Source organism: Sminthopsis crassicaudata, chromosome 3 (genome assembly GCF_048593235.1).
Source record: "Sminthopsis crassicaudata isolate SCR6 chromosome 3, ASM4859323v1, whole genome shotgun sequence".
In the NCBI taxonomy this organism is placed as follows: Eukaryota; Metazoa; Chordata; class Mammalia; order Dasyuromorphia; family Dasyuridae; genus Sminthopsis; species Sminthopsis crassicaudata.
Window position 1 is genome coordinate 612,322,648 of NC_133619.1, and position 15,538 is coordinate 612,338,185.

The window sequence follows — 15,538 nt, forward strand, 5'->3', positions numbered from 1 at the left end:
AAAGCTCAGGAATAAAATACAAACTCTTCTCTCTGACACTTAATGCCCTTTACCTTCAGACTATAGTCTACCTTCACATTACCTTTTCATCCCCTCACTCATTCTATCCCCTTCTTCCTGAGTCAAAGGTTTTACTTGCTTTTCTCTGTATAATTCATCTCCTACCTCCAGGCCTTTGCATAGGCTCTTCTCTGTGCTTGGCTTACCTCCATTCTCTTCTTTGTCCCTGGTTACTCCAAGTTTCCTTCACAACACAGCTCAAGTGCTGCTTCCTTCAAGAGGTCTTTTGTGATTGTCTCAGTTCTTACCACTACCTTGTATCTATTTTTATTTTATTTTTTTAAATTTTTTTATTATATATATATTTTTTATAATATTATCCCTTGTATTCATTTTTCCAAATTACTCCCCCCTCCCTCTATTCCCTCCCCCCATGACAGGCAATCCCATACATTTTACATGTGTTACCTTGTATCTATTTTGAATGTACTTAATCATGAATGTGTTGTTTTCATTATTATTCCTGAAGAAAATATAAACTTCTGCAAGACATAGGCTATTTTGCTTTTGTATTTATATTTCTATATCCCAGTGCTTTAATAGAGGATTAGTAGATTGATAAAAATTCTAGTACTTTTCTCATTACACTTTGCTGTAATTTTATCTATTTTTCTTCCCATCCACATTTTTTAAAACTAATTTTTTTTTCTGGTTATACATGTATATTAACTTTTTAAAATACCTATTTCTTTATGAATCATGTTGGGAGAGAAAAATCAGAACAAAAGCGAAAAATCATGAGGAAAAAAAAAAACACAGAAAAAGGAAAAAAAGTAAACACAGCATGTGTTGATTTACATTTAATCTCCATAGTTCTCTTTCTGGATGTAGAGAGTGTTTTCTAGCCCAATTTTTTTGGGACTGCCTTAGATCACTGAACTACTTGAAGAACCAAGTCTTTTACATGAACTGATGCTGAGTGAAATGAGCAGAACCAGAAGATCACTATACACTTCAACAACAATACTGTATGAGGATGTATTCTGATGGAAGTGGAGATCTTCAACATAAAGAAGATCCAACTCACTTCCAGTTGATCAATGATGGACAGAAACAACTACACCCAGAGAAGGAACACTGGGAATTGAATGTAAACTGTTAGCACTACTGTCTATCTACCCAGGTTACTTATGCCTTCAGAATCTAATACTTAACATGCAACAAGAAAATTGGATTCACACACATATATTGTATCTAGGTTATATTGTAACACATGTAAAATGTATGGGATTGCCTGCCATCGGGGGGAGGGAGTAGAGGGAGGGAGGGGAAAATCTGGAAAAATGATTACAAGGGATAATGTTATAAAAAATTACTCATGCATATATACTGTCAAAAAATTATAATTATAAAATTAATAAAGAAAAAAAACCCAAGTCTTTCACACTTGATCATTGGCATAATTTTGCTGTTATTGTGTACCACATATTCCTGGTTCTGCTTGTTTTGCTCAGCATCAGTTCAGGTAAATCTTTCCAGGTCTTTCTAAAATCAGCTTGTTCATCATTTTTATAAAACAATAATATTCCATTATTTTAAGATACTGTAACTTATTCAGCCATTCCCCAACTGATGAGCATCCCCTCAATTTCCAATTCTTTGTCATCACAAAAAGAGATACTACAAACGTTTTTGCACATGTCAATCCTTTGCTCTCCTTTATGATCTCTTTGGGAAACAGACCCAGTAGAATCACAGGGTATACATAGTTCTAAATTGCTCTCCAAAATGCTTGAATCATTTCATGAATCTACCAACAATCCATTAGTGTCCTGGTTTTTCCACATTCCCTCCAACCTTTGTTATTGTCTTTTCATGTCATCTTAATCAATCTGGGAGGTATGAGATGGTATCTCAGAGTTGCTTTAATTTGCATTTCTCTAATCAACAGTGACTTAGAACATTTTTTCATATGACTATAGATGGCTTTAATTTCATCATCTGAAAATTGCTCATATCCTTTCACAATTTATTAATCGAGAAATGACTTGTATTCTTATAAATTCAACACAGATCTTTATATATTTTAGAAATGAGGTCTTTATCAGAAACGATGGCTGTAAAAATTTATTTCCCAGCTTTGCACTTCTTTTAATCTTGTTTGTGCAAAAACTTTTTAATTTAATGTCATCAAAACTGTTCATTTTGCATTTCATAATATTCTCTAGTTCTTTGGTCATAAATTCCTCATTTCACCAAAGATCTGATAGGTAAACTAGCTCTTGCTCTTCTAATTTGCTTATGGTATCCCCCTTTACACTCAAATCGTATACCCATTTTGACCTTATTTTGGTATTCTGCTGTCATTTTAAACCTCTAAATAATCTCTAGAGAAAATACAGCATAAAGACTGCAGGCTCAGTCTTTAGAATTAGGAGCCCTTGTGTCCTGCCTTTGTCTCCCCTTAGATGCAGCTCACTTTCTCCTCCCCTTCCCCCCAGTATCCAAACTTACGAAGGCCTGTCCATTTCACCTGTCTGCAGCTCTCCAATGTCCCTCCTCGCACACCATCAGCTCACGCCTGGACTACCGCAGTAGCCTGGAGGTCCCTGTGCCTGCCACAAGTCTCTCCATTCAGATGATCCTCTAGTCAGTCACCAAAGTGATCGTCATAAAAAGTAAATCCTGACCATGTCAATTCCCTATTCAATAACCTCGAGTTGCTCCTATTACCACCATAACCAAACACAAAATGCTCTCTCCGGCATTCAAAACCATTCCCGATCTGACCCTCTGCTCCAGCCTCTCCCCGTATCTCCAAGGCTGGGCACGAGGCACATGAATAAATATTCACTGACTAGGGACTGATCATAAAACGGAAACCAGACAGGATCAGGGAACCTAAACTTCTTTTTATCACCTAAGAGAAAATACGTCCAAGGTTAAATGGTTGTTTCACTCAAATTTAGACCCAAGCTTGATTCACTGACTTTCCCACCACAGTATTTTACTTCTCAATTGAGACGCTCGCTCCAAAGCTGGCGAACCACCCAGTCTGGTGATCTCTACCATCCTCGGCCTCTCCAGAGCGGGACACTGCTGACCACTTTCTCAATCTTCTCCTCTCACAACTTATTCTCCTTTAACCCTTTCCTGTTCCATTAAGTTTCTGTTCTAGAGTATCTTGTTTTCTCTCTAAGCAATGACCTCCGGTGATCATCTCTGTGTAGATGGCTCCCAGGTGCACAGCCCAGGTTCTCCTGACCAAGGAGACCTCACCACAAGTGCAGCGGCCCCCGCTCCTCCCAGGGGCGCTCACTCCAGTCTTTGCCATCATTCTCACACACCAAGGCCCGGCCCTCACCCAGCCACCCCGGCCAAGGACTATTGCCCTGTCTCCCATTTGTGCTCTTTGCCTCGATTCCCCTAAAATGTGGTTCTGACCAGCTCCCCCTTTTCTGAACAATGAATTCCCTTCTCGGATAAAATATAAGCGACACATTTTGGACTTTTCGGCTACCCATTAACCCCAAACATGCGCTGCCCCCACATCTCACAGGGGCTGTTCTCCCTCACCCTGGGACTCGCACCCATCCCCATCGTCCCGTCTGGAAACGAGGATTTATTAAGCATTTACTAGGGCCAGGCTCTAAGTGCTGGAGATACATGGGAAAATACATGCTGTGGACAAACTTTCTGAGGGAGGGATGAAAAATGTACAGAATAGATGTGAGCAAAGGGGATGACAAAGGGGGAAAATCTAAGGCAAGGAAGGACTCCCGTGTCAAAGGCTCGGGAGCACACGCCCGGAGCCACTGGGGGTGCCTTGAGAAAGCAGGAGGAGAGGCTCCCCCGGGAGGGAGGGCTGAGCGAAGGGCCCCGGATTCCCCCGAGGGGAGATGGCCGCTCTCGTCCCTCTGGATGCCCACGAGCCCCTTGCCCCTCCGCACGTGGCTCCGCAGGCACTCCTGAGGCACGTGCATGGGCCCCCTCCACCCCATCTGCCTGAGGACGGAGACAGGCGCTTGGGTGCGCGACCCCTCCCCAGCACCGGGCACCAGTGCTGACAGACGCCGGCTCTCCTAGGGGCTCTGGGCCTGCAGGAGGTGTGGCGGGAACTCTCCCCGGAGAGTTCGACCAGACCAGCGCAGGGGATCCCCGGAACCGCGGCGTCCCTCCCACCGCCCCTTCCCGCTGCCCCAGGCCCAGGAGGCCCCGGCCGCCCCCCACCCCCCGCAGGCCCCGGGCCGAGGCCCGTAGTCCCGCCCACGGGCCGCGCCGCCCCCGCCTCACCGGGCCTGACCCCGGGCTCCGGACCCTTACCCAGCTTCACGATAGTGTCGGCCAAGCACCGGTCCCACTTCCTGCCGAGGTCTGAGTCGGACATGTTCCCTTCCAGTAGCCGCAGCCGCTCCAGCTCCACTTTCAACGCCAGCCCCAGCTCCCTCCCAGCCGGCCCGAGCGCCTAGACACCGGCAAAGTCTCGCGAGATATCCGCCACCTTCACTCCAAGCTCAGAGTGAGAGGGCCGCGGGACCAAGTATCGCGAGACTGACCTGCTCGGCTCCGCCTTTTTCCGGATGTCCTCTCGGCTCGTCGTCAAGGTGACAGTATGTCAGCCGGCCTGGCCTGACCTTGGAGCCTGCCGAGAGCTCCGTGACAGGCCGGCTTCTGGGCGAGATCTCGGGCCAGAGGCCTTCTGATGGTCTGGGAAGCCCCCGCGGTGTGCGTTCTCCTACGTGCCCGCCGCCTCCGGCTCTGGGAAACGACAAGTTCATTCATTCATGTCACTCTATAAAGAGCCTTTACTGAACCACCAGCCATTTACCTGTGCAGAAGCCACAAATGTCACGGGGGTGAGAGCCGGGAGGGCTCCTAGAACCCGGATGTCAGAGCCGGGAGGCACCTTAGAACCCAGGAGGTCAGAGCTGGGAGGGCCCTTAGAACCCAGGAGGTCAGAGCTGGGAGGGCCTTAGAACCCAGGAGGTCAGAGCTGGGAAGGCCCTTAGAACCAGGAGGTCAGAGCTGGGAAGGCCCTTAGAACCAGGAGGTCAGAGCTGGGAGGGTCCTTAGAACCCAGGAGGTCAGAGCTGGGAGGGTCCTTAGAACCCAGGAGGTCAGAGCTGGGAAGGCCCTTAGAACCAGGAGGTCAGAGCTGGGAGGGCCTTAGAACCCAGGAGGTCAGAGCTGGGAAGGCCCTTAGAACCAGGAGGTCAGAGCTGGGAGGGCCCTTAGAACCAGGAGGTCAGAGCGGGGAGGGCCCTTAGAACCCAGGAGGTCAGAGCTGGGAAGGCCCTTAGAACCAGGAGGTCAGAGCTGGGAAGGCCCTTAGAACCAGGAGGTCAGAGCGGGGAGGGCCCTTAGAACCCAGGAGGTCAGAGCTGGGAAGGCCCTTAGAACCCGGGAGGTCAGGGCTGGGAGGGCCCTTAGAACCCGGGAGGTCAGAGCTGGGAGGGCCCTTAGAACCCAGGAGGTCAGAGCTGGGAAGGCCCTTAGAACCCGGGAGGTCAGGGCTGGGAGGGCCCTTAGAACCCAGGAGGTCAGAGCTGGGAAGGCCCTTAGAACCCAGGAGGTCAGGGCTGGGAGGGCCCTTAGAACCCAGGAGGTCAGAGCTGGGAGGGATCTTAGAATACAGGAGGTCAGAGCTGGGAGGGGCCCTTACAACCCAGGAGGTCAGAGCTGGGAGGGATCTTAGAATACAGGATGTCAAAGCTGGGAAAGGCTGTAGAACATGAAATTTCAGATCTGGGAGAGGCTTTAGAACATGGGATAGTCTAGAGCTGGGAGGGTCCTTAGAATGTGGGGTGTTATTCCTTAAAATAATCATTAGCATCTATTTAAAACCATCAGCAAGCATTATATGTAATAGGGATAAATTAGAACCATTCCCAGTAAGATTCGGGTGAAACAAGGTTGCCCACTATTACCATTACTATTCAATATTGTATTAGAAATGTTAGCTTTAGCAATAAGAGAAGAAAACAAGATGAGGTGAGATCTTTCAAGACAGTTGTGAAAATCGAGTAAGGCTTCATCTACTTCAGAGTTCAAGTAGGCCTGAAAGACTCTGAAGTTCGAGCAAAGGGCATTGCCTTCCCCTCCTATGATATCATCTCCCTATTTCATCCAAATATGGGCAACTATGTACTTATTGGTCAAGTTCAATTTCATGGGTAGATCTCGAGTTTAGAATGTAAGACTCTCAGCTAATGAGGATGAGGGTCAGTGGTGGGAGGGGGCGTTTTGCGTTAGGGATTAAAGGTGCTGTTCTGCCCACAGGAGGTGCTTCCTCTCTTCGATTGTCTGCTCGAAGGGTGGGACGCCCTTCTCTCGAGAATGTACAATAAACTTTGCTTTTCTCTAGAGCTCTCTCCAGCTTTTTTTATTAAATGGTGTTCCCTCACCATTTCCGTACCACACACAAGTAAAGGTAACAGTAGGTAATGAGGAAACCAAATTCTCACTCTTTGCAGATGATATGATGATATACTTAGAGAATCAACTAAAAAGCTACTAGAAATAATTCACAACTTTAGCAAAGCTGCAGGATACAAAAATCCACATAGATCATCAACATTTCTATATGTTACCAACAAAGTTCAGCAGCAAGAGATACAAAGAGAAATTCCATTTAAAATAATTGTAGATAATATAAAACATTAGAAAATCTATCTACTAAGACAAAGTCAGGAAGTATAGGAACACAATTAGAAAACACTTTCCACACAAATAAAAAGTTAGATCTAATCAACTGGAAAAATAGCATGGATAAGCTGAGCTAATATAATAAAAATGAGAATTCTACCAAAATTAACCTACTTTTTCAGTGTCATACAAACCAAACTGCCAAGAAATTATTTTAAAGAGCTAGAAAAAAATAAAGTTCATCTGGAAGAACAAAAGGTCAAGAATTAGTTTATATATAGTTTATCAAAAACCCAAAAGACCCCAATTTTTTGGATAAAAATTCACTTTTTGAAAAATATTGCGGGGAAAATTGGAAATTAGTATGGCAGAAACTAGACATTGACCAATACCTAACACCCTATATACCAAACTAAGGTTGAAATGGATTCATGAGTGATACTATAAACAAATGAGAAGAACAAAGGATAGTTATCTCTCAGATCTATGGAGAAGAAAAAAATTTGAGTATGAAGAACAACTAGATTACATTGTAGAATACAAAATGATTAAGTTTGATTATGTTAAGTTAAAAAGGTTTTACACAAACAAAACCAATGCAGACAAGCTTAAAACGTTAGCAGAAAATTGGGGGGAAAATGTTTACATCTAAGAGTTCTGATAAACGCTTCATTTCTAAAATACATAGAGAATTTATTCTTTAAGAATACAAGTCACTCTCCAATTAATAAATGGTCAAATGATATGAACATTTTCATATGAAGAAATTAAAATCGTTCTAGTCATAAAAAAAAATGCTCTCATTATTGATCAGAGAAATGAAAATTAAGACAACTCTGAGGTACCACTGCACACCCCTCAGACTGGCTAAGATGACAGGAAAAAATAATGATGTATGTTGGAGGGAATGTGGGAAAACTGGGACACAAATACATTGTTAGTTGAATTGTGAACTGATCCAACTATTCTGGAGAGCAATTTGGAATTATGACCAAAGGGCTATCAAACTGCGTATTCTTTGATCTAGCAGTGTTTCTCCTGAATTTTATCTTGTGCTGTATCATAAATATAATAAAAAAAGGGGAAGGAACCCACATGTGCAAAAATGTTTGTAGCAGCTCTTTTTGTAGTGGCAAGAAACTGGAAACTGAGTGGATGCCTATCAACTGGAGAATGGCTGAATAAGGTATGATATATGTATATTATGGAATAATATTATTCAATAAGAAATGATCAGCAGAATGATTTCAGAGAGGCCTGAAGAGAATTACATGAACTAATGCTGAGTGAAATGAGCAGAACCAAGAGAACATTGTACAAGGCAACAATAAGACTATGTGATGATCAATTCTAATGGATGTGGCTCTTTTCAACAACAAGGTAATTCAGGCCAGTTCCAATGATCTTCTTGTGATGGAGAGACCCTCTGTGCCCAAAGAGAGAGAAGCAGTGGGAAATGAATGTGGATCACAACATAGTATTTTCACTTGTTTTTTTAGTTGTTGTTTGCTTGCTTTTTGTTTCCTTTCTCATTTTTTTTCCTTTTTGATCTGATTTTTCTTGTGCAGCATATGATAATTGTGGAAATATGTATAGAACAATTACACATATTTAACATATACTGGATTACTTGCTGTGTAAGAGTGGGGAAGGGAAAGAGAAAAAAATTTATAAAACAAGGTTTTGCAAGAGTGAATGTTGAATACTATCTATGCATATATTTTGAAAATAAAAAACTTAAAAAAAAAAAGAATGTGGGGTATAAGAGCCAGAAGACCCTCAGAACACAAGATGTCACAGCTGAAGGGGCCCTTAGAATGTGAAATGGGAGGCCTTTAGAACATAAGATGTCAGGGAAGAAAGCTAAAACACCATCCATAAAGTCCATTATCAGGTTGATTTTTAAAGAGTTCCCACTTTGGTGAGACTTGGCAAAACTTGTATCACCTTTGCATGATACATCATCAGAATGGAGTGGTTCTTACATATTAGTGAAACATGAAAATAATAATTATAGCATTTACACGTTTAAAAGGCAGATTGATTCTCAGAACACTGTGAAATGGGCATTCTTATTTTCCTCCCTCTTTTGAAAATGAGGAAACTAAAAGCAGCCTAGAAAGGTCATACTGCTTGCCCAGAATCACCCAATAAGTGTTAAGAATTAGAGATTCAAACTCGGCTGTCTTCAGAATGCTTGTTGAGGAATTTTTCCATCACATCATATTTCTATTCCAATAAGCTAACATTTTCAGTTTTTTCTCTTTACCATTTGCTTTGTAAAATCCCTGAATAGAAAGACTCCACAGAACTTGAAAAAGAACTGAAAATCCAGAAAGTTAGTGACTTTTGATGGTGACAATGACAGATGCTAAAAATATTAATTCTCATCATTTTAGAATATATTATCCAGTTAGTCAACAAGCATTTATTAAACACTTACACAGCATTAAACACAGCAACAAGAAGAATATGTGATGATCAATTCTGATGAACATGGCTCTTTTCAACAATGAGGTGGTTCAGGCACTGTGCAAATTGCTGAGGATACAGAGAAATATAGAAAGGGGCTAAGTTATTAAGGACTTTAAAAGCCAAGAAGACATTTATATATTTGATCTTGGACATGATGAGAATTTATTGATCCAAGGGAATATAGATTGATAAATTAGGATGATCAATGTGACAGCTGAGACTCAGGGTAGGAAGACCAACCAGTAGGCTATTGCTATTGTCCAGGCCCTACACTCAAGTGGTGATTGTGTCAGAAAAAAAGAAGAAAACACATGGAAGAGCTTCTGTCTGGAAGATAGAAATAATAAATCATGATTATAAATTGAATAGAAATTAAACATTAAGGATGACATTTAAATTTATAGCCTAGGAGATTGGAAGAATAGTGAAACCTCAACAGTAATAAGGAAGTAGGGAGAGTTTGGCAAGGACAACGAGTTCTGTTTTGAACATTTTGAGTTTCAGATGGCTATGTGACATACAGATCAGTAATCAATTTAACTAACGGGTGAGTAGAGACTTATTACTTGGTTAGTTGACTAGGTAAAGGAAGCCATTCTTTGCTTCACTTGATACCCAGTCATAATTACTAAAGAGGTATGGCTTCAGTCAGACTAAGACCTGTTGAAGACCTTAGCTTTAAAAGACGAAGGTCTCCCACTGCATCCAGGGTCATCTCCAATCATCCTGATCTTTATCTGGCCACTGAACCCAGATAGCTCTGAAGGTAAAAGAGGCAGGTAACATTGCGCAGCCCTTCCTCACTTAAATCCAATTCACTTCCATGTTATGGTATCACCTCCCTGATGTCATGGTTTCCTTCGAGAACAAAGGACAAGCAGCAAAGAGTAGAAATTAACAGAGAGGTTAGGGTTGAATAAGTAGATTTGAAAATCAGTAGCAGAGAAATGAACATTGAAAATGATAAGCAGCTTCTATCTAAAACCATCAGCAAGCTTTAAAGGTAATGGGAATAAGTTAGATATATTCCTAATAAAATTAGGGGTAAAAGAAGGATGCCCTTCATCACTACTACTATTCAATATTGTAATAAAAATGTTAGCTTCAGCAATAAAAGAAGGAAAAAATGAAGAAATTAGAATAGGCAACAAGGAAACAAAACTATTACTCTGCAGATGAATGATATATCTAGAAAATCCTAGAGAATCAACTAAAAAACTATTTGAAATAATTTTTAGCAGAATTGTAGAATATAAAATAAATCCACATAAACCATCAGCATTTCTATAAGTTACCAACAAAGTCCAGCAGCAAAAGATAGAAAGAGAAATTCTATTTAAAATAACATTAAATAATACAAACTATTTAGAGATCAACCTGCCAAGACAAACCCAGGAACTATATGAACACAAATACAAAACTTTTCACACAGATAAAGTCAGACAATTGGGAAAATATCAGTTATTCATGGGTAGGCTGAAAATGATAAATAAAATGACAAATATACATAAATTTATAAAAGTAATGAATCTACCTAAATTAATCTGCTTATCCAATGCCAAACCACTCAAAATACCAACCATTATTTCATAGAGCTAGGAAAAAAAATAATAAAATTCACCTAAAAGAACAAGAGATCGAGAATATCAAGGGAATTAATGGTGGGGAGGAAGGCAAAGGAAGGTATTCTAGCCATGCCAGATCTAAAACTATATTATAAAGTAGCAATCATCAAAACCTTTTGATCCTCGCTAAGAAATAGAGTGGTGGATCAGTGCAATAGGTTAGATGCAAAAGACAATAGTCAATGACTACAGTAATCTACTGTAGATTACTGTAGTCATTGACTATTGTCTTTTGTATCTATACAAAAAATTTTGATATACCCAGAGACTATAGCTTCTGGGATAAGAGCTCTCTATTTGACAAAAACTGCTGGGAAAATTGGAAAATAGTATGACAGAAAGTAGGCATAGACCAACATCTCATACTTTATAAAAGATAAGATCTACATGGGTACATGACTTAGTCATAAAGGATACTACTATAAGAAAATTAGGAAAGCAAGAAATAGTTTTTCTGTCAGCTCTTTGGAGAAGGAATGAACTTATGACCAAACAAGAAACAGATAATACTATAAAATGCAAAATGTATAGTTTGATTAAATTCAAAAGTTTTTGTACAAACAAAAGCAATTCAACCAAGATTGGAAGAAATGCAGAGGAAACTTTTTACACCCAGTGTAAAGTGTAAAGACCTCATTTAAAAAAAGTTTTTTATTTTCAAAATATATGCAAAGGAAAACAAACCCAAAACTATGCAAAGATAGTTTTCAACATTTACCCTTATGAAACATTATGTTCCAAATTTTTTTCTTCCTTCCCTTTTTCCTACCCCCTCCTTTAGATGGCAAGTAATCCAATATATATTAAAACATGTGCAATTCTTCTATACATATTTCCACAATTATCATTTTGCACAAGAAAAATCAGATCAAAAAGGGAAAAAAATAGAAAGGAAACAAAAAGCAAGGAAACAACAACAAAAAGGGTGAAAATACTATGTTGTGATTCATATTCAGTCCCCATAGTCCTTTCTCTGTGTTCAGATGGCTCTCTCCATCACAATTTTATTGGCATTGATCTTAATCACCTCATTGTTAAAAAGAGCCGATTCCATCAAAGCTTATCATTGTATAATCTTGTTTTTTTGCTGTGTACAAAGTTCTTTTGATTCTATTCTCTTCATTTAGCATCAGTTCATGCAAGTCTCTCCAGCTGATTGTTTCTTATAGAACAATAATATTCCATAACACTCATATACATAACCTATTCAGCCATTCCTTAATTGCTAGCCATTCACTCAGTTTCTACTTCCTTGACACTACAAAAAGGACTGCTGCAAACGTTTTTGCACACATAAGTCCTTTTCCCTTTTTTATGATCTCTTTAGGATACAAATTTAGTAGAGACATAGTTGGATCAAAGAGTATGCACAGTTTGATAGCCCTTTGGTCATAGTTCCAAATTGGTCTCCAGAATGATTGGATCAATTCACACCTCCACCAACAATGTGTTAGTATCCCAGTTTTCCCACATTCTTCGTTATCATTTCCTGTCATCTTAGCCAATCTGAAAGGTATGTAGTGATACCTCAGAGTTGTCTTAATTTTCATTTCTCTGATCAATAATGATTTGGAGCATTTTTTCATATGACTAAAAATGATTTTAATTTCTTCATCTGAAAATTATCTGTTCATATCCTATGACCATTTATCAGTTAAAGAATGGCTTATATTGTCAAAAATTTGAGTCAATTCTCTCTATATTTTAGAAATGAGGCCTTTATCAGAACCTCTGGATATGAAAATGTTTTCCCAGTTTTCTGCTTTACTTCTAATCTTCTAAAGACCTCATTTTTTAAAATATATAGAGAACTGAGTCAAAGTTTTTTTTTAATAATTTTTTATTATATATTTTTTATAATATTATCCCTTGTATTCATTTTTCCAAATTATCCCCCCCTCCCTCTACTCCCTCCCCCAGATGACAGGCAATCCCATACATTTTACTTGTGTTACAATATAACCTAGATACAATACATGTGTGTAAATACCATTTTCTTGTTGCACAATAAGCATTACATTCCGAAGGTACATGTAACCTGGGCAGACAGATATTAGTGCTAACAGTTTACATTCACTTCCCAGTGTTCCTTCTCTGGGTGTAGTTGTTTCTGTCCATCATTGATCAGCTGGAAGTGAGTTGGATCTTCTTTATGTTGAAGATATCCACTTCCATCAGAATACATCCTCATACAGTATTGTTGTTGAAGTGTACAGTGATCTTCTGGTTCTGCTCATTTCACTCAGCATCAGTTGATGTAAGTCTCTCCAAGCCTCTCTGTATTCCTCCTGCTGGTCATTTCTTACAGAGCAATAATATTTCATAACCTTCATATACCATAATTTACCCAACCATTCTCCAACTGATGGACATCCATTCATCTTCCAGTTTCTAGCTACAACAAAAAGAGCTGCCACAAACATTTTGGCACATATATGTCTCTTTCCGCTCTTTAGTATTTCTTTGGGATATAAGCCCAGTAGTAGCACTGCTGGGTCAAAGGGTATGCACAGTTTGATAACTTTTTGGGCATAGTTCCAGATTGCTCTCCAGAATGGTTGGATTCTTTCGCAACTCCACCAGCAATGTATTAGTGTCCCAGTTTTCCCACATCCCCTCCAACATTCATCATTATTTGTTCCTGTCATCTTAGCCAATCTGACAGGTGTGTAGTGGTATCTCAGAGTTGTCTTAATTTGCATTTCTCTGATCAGTAGTGATTTGGAACACTCTTTCATGTGAGTGGATATAGTTTCAATTTCTTCATCTGAGAATTGTCTGTTCATATCTTTTGACCATTTATCAATTGGAGAATGGTTCGGTTTCTTATAAATTAGTGTCAGTTCTCTATATATTTTGGAAATGAGACCTTTGTCAGAACCTTTGCTTTTAAAAATATTTTCCCAGTTTGTTACTTCCCTTCTAATCTTGTTTGCATTAGTATTATTTGTACAGAATAGTTTTAGTTTGATGTAATCGAAATCTTCTATTTTGTGATCAATAATGATTTCTAGTTCTCCTCTGGTCATAAATTCCTTCCTCCTCCACAGGTCTGATAGGTAGACTATCCTCTGTTCCTCTAATCTATTTATTATCTCCCTCGTTATGCCTAAATCATGGACCCATTTTGATCTTATCTTGGTATATGGTGTTAAGTGTGGATCCATATCTAATTTCTGCCATATTAATTTCCGAACTGAGTCAAAGTTATAAGAAAGAAGTCATTTCCTTATTGATTAATGGTCAAATGATACAAATAAGTAGTTTTCAGTTGAAGAAACTTAAGAAATTAAAACAAATATAGTAATATGAAAAAAATTTCCTATATCACTATAGATTAGAGAAATGCAAATTAAAACATTTCTGAAGCACCACCTCATACCTATCAGATTGGCTAAGATGGCAGGAAATGATAACGAAGAATGTGGGAAAACTGGGACACTACTGCACTGTTGGTTGTGAACTGATCCATTACTATGGAATGTGAACTGATGCTGTTACTAAATCTGTATACCAAAGAGATAATAAAAAATAGAGAAAATGACTCACATGTACAAAAAATAGTTGTAGCAATGTTTTTTTTGTAGTGGCAAATAATTGGAAAGGGATGTCCATGAATTGGAGAATGGCTGACCAAGTTGTGGTATCTGAATGTAATGTATTGTGCTATAAGAAATGATAAGCAGGTGGATTTCAGAAAAACCTGGAAAGGCTTTTACTTTTTTTAAAGTTAATTTTTTATTATAGCTTTTGATTTACAAGATATATGCATAGGTAAATTTTCAGCATTGACAATTGCAAAACCTTTTGTTTTAATTTTTCCCCTCTTTCCCCTCACCCCCTCCCCCAGATGGCAGGTTGACCAATACATGCTAAATATGTTAAAGTATAAGTTAAATACAATATATGTATACATGTGCAAATAGTTATTTTTCTGTACAAAAAGAATTGGATTTGCTACACTTACCATTAGCCTATGAAGAAAATAAAAAATGTAGGCAGACAAAAATAGAGGGATCTGAAATTCTATGTAGTGGTTCATAGTCATCTCCCAGAGTTCTTTCGCTGGGTGTAGCTGGTTCAGTTCATTACTGCTCTATTAGAACTGATTTGGTTCATCTCATTGTTGAAGAGGGCCTCGTCCATCAGAATTGATCATCATATAGTATTATTGCTGAAGTATATAATGTAATATATGTAATATATTGCTGAAGTATATATGTATAGTATATATACATGTATATGTATATGTATAAGTATATGAAGTAATATAATGCTGAAGTATAATAATATAATCTTCTGATCCTGCTCATTTCACTCAGCATCAGTTCATGGAAGTCTCTCCAGGCCTTTCTGAAATCATCCTGCTGGTCATTTCTTTCTTTTTTTTTTTATTAATTTTATAATTATACTTTTTTTTGACAGTACATATGCATGAGTAATTTTTTTCATATCCATTGTATTCCATTGTATTCATTTTTCCAAATTTCCCCCTCCCTCCCCTAGATAACAGGCAATCCCATACATGTTAAATGTGTTACTGTATATCCTAGATACAGTATATGTGTGTAAATCCAATTTTCTTGTTGCACATCAAGAATTGGATTCCAAAGGTATAAATAACCTGGGTAGAAAGACAGTAGTGCTAATAGTTTACATTCAATTCCCAGTGTTCCTTCTCTGGGTGTAGCTGTTTCTGTCCATCATTGATCAACTGGAAGTGAGTTGGATCTTCTTTATGTTGAAGATATCCACTTCCATCAGAATAGATCTTTATATATACAGTATTGTTG

General features: G+C 39.1%; 1 protein-coding gene across 1 annotated transcript in view; it reads right to left on the bottom strand.

Annotated features, from left to right (window-relative positions):
• MICOS10 (mitochondrial contact site and cristae organizing system subunit 10) overlaps positions 1-15,538 on the bottom strand; it is a 119,799-nt gene that overhangs the window by 34,536 nt on the left and 69,725 nt on the right. Inside the window, exon 2 of the mRNA XM_074306073.1 lies at positions 4,324-4,758. Within this exon, the coding sequence (XP_074162174.1) occupies positions 4,324-4,387 (64 nt within the window). The 5' untranslated portion in view covers positions 4,388-4,758. The remainder of the gene's footprint in view (positions 1-4,323; positions 4,759-15,538) is intronic.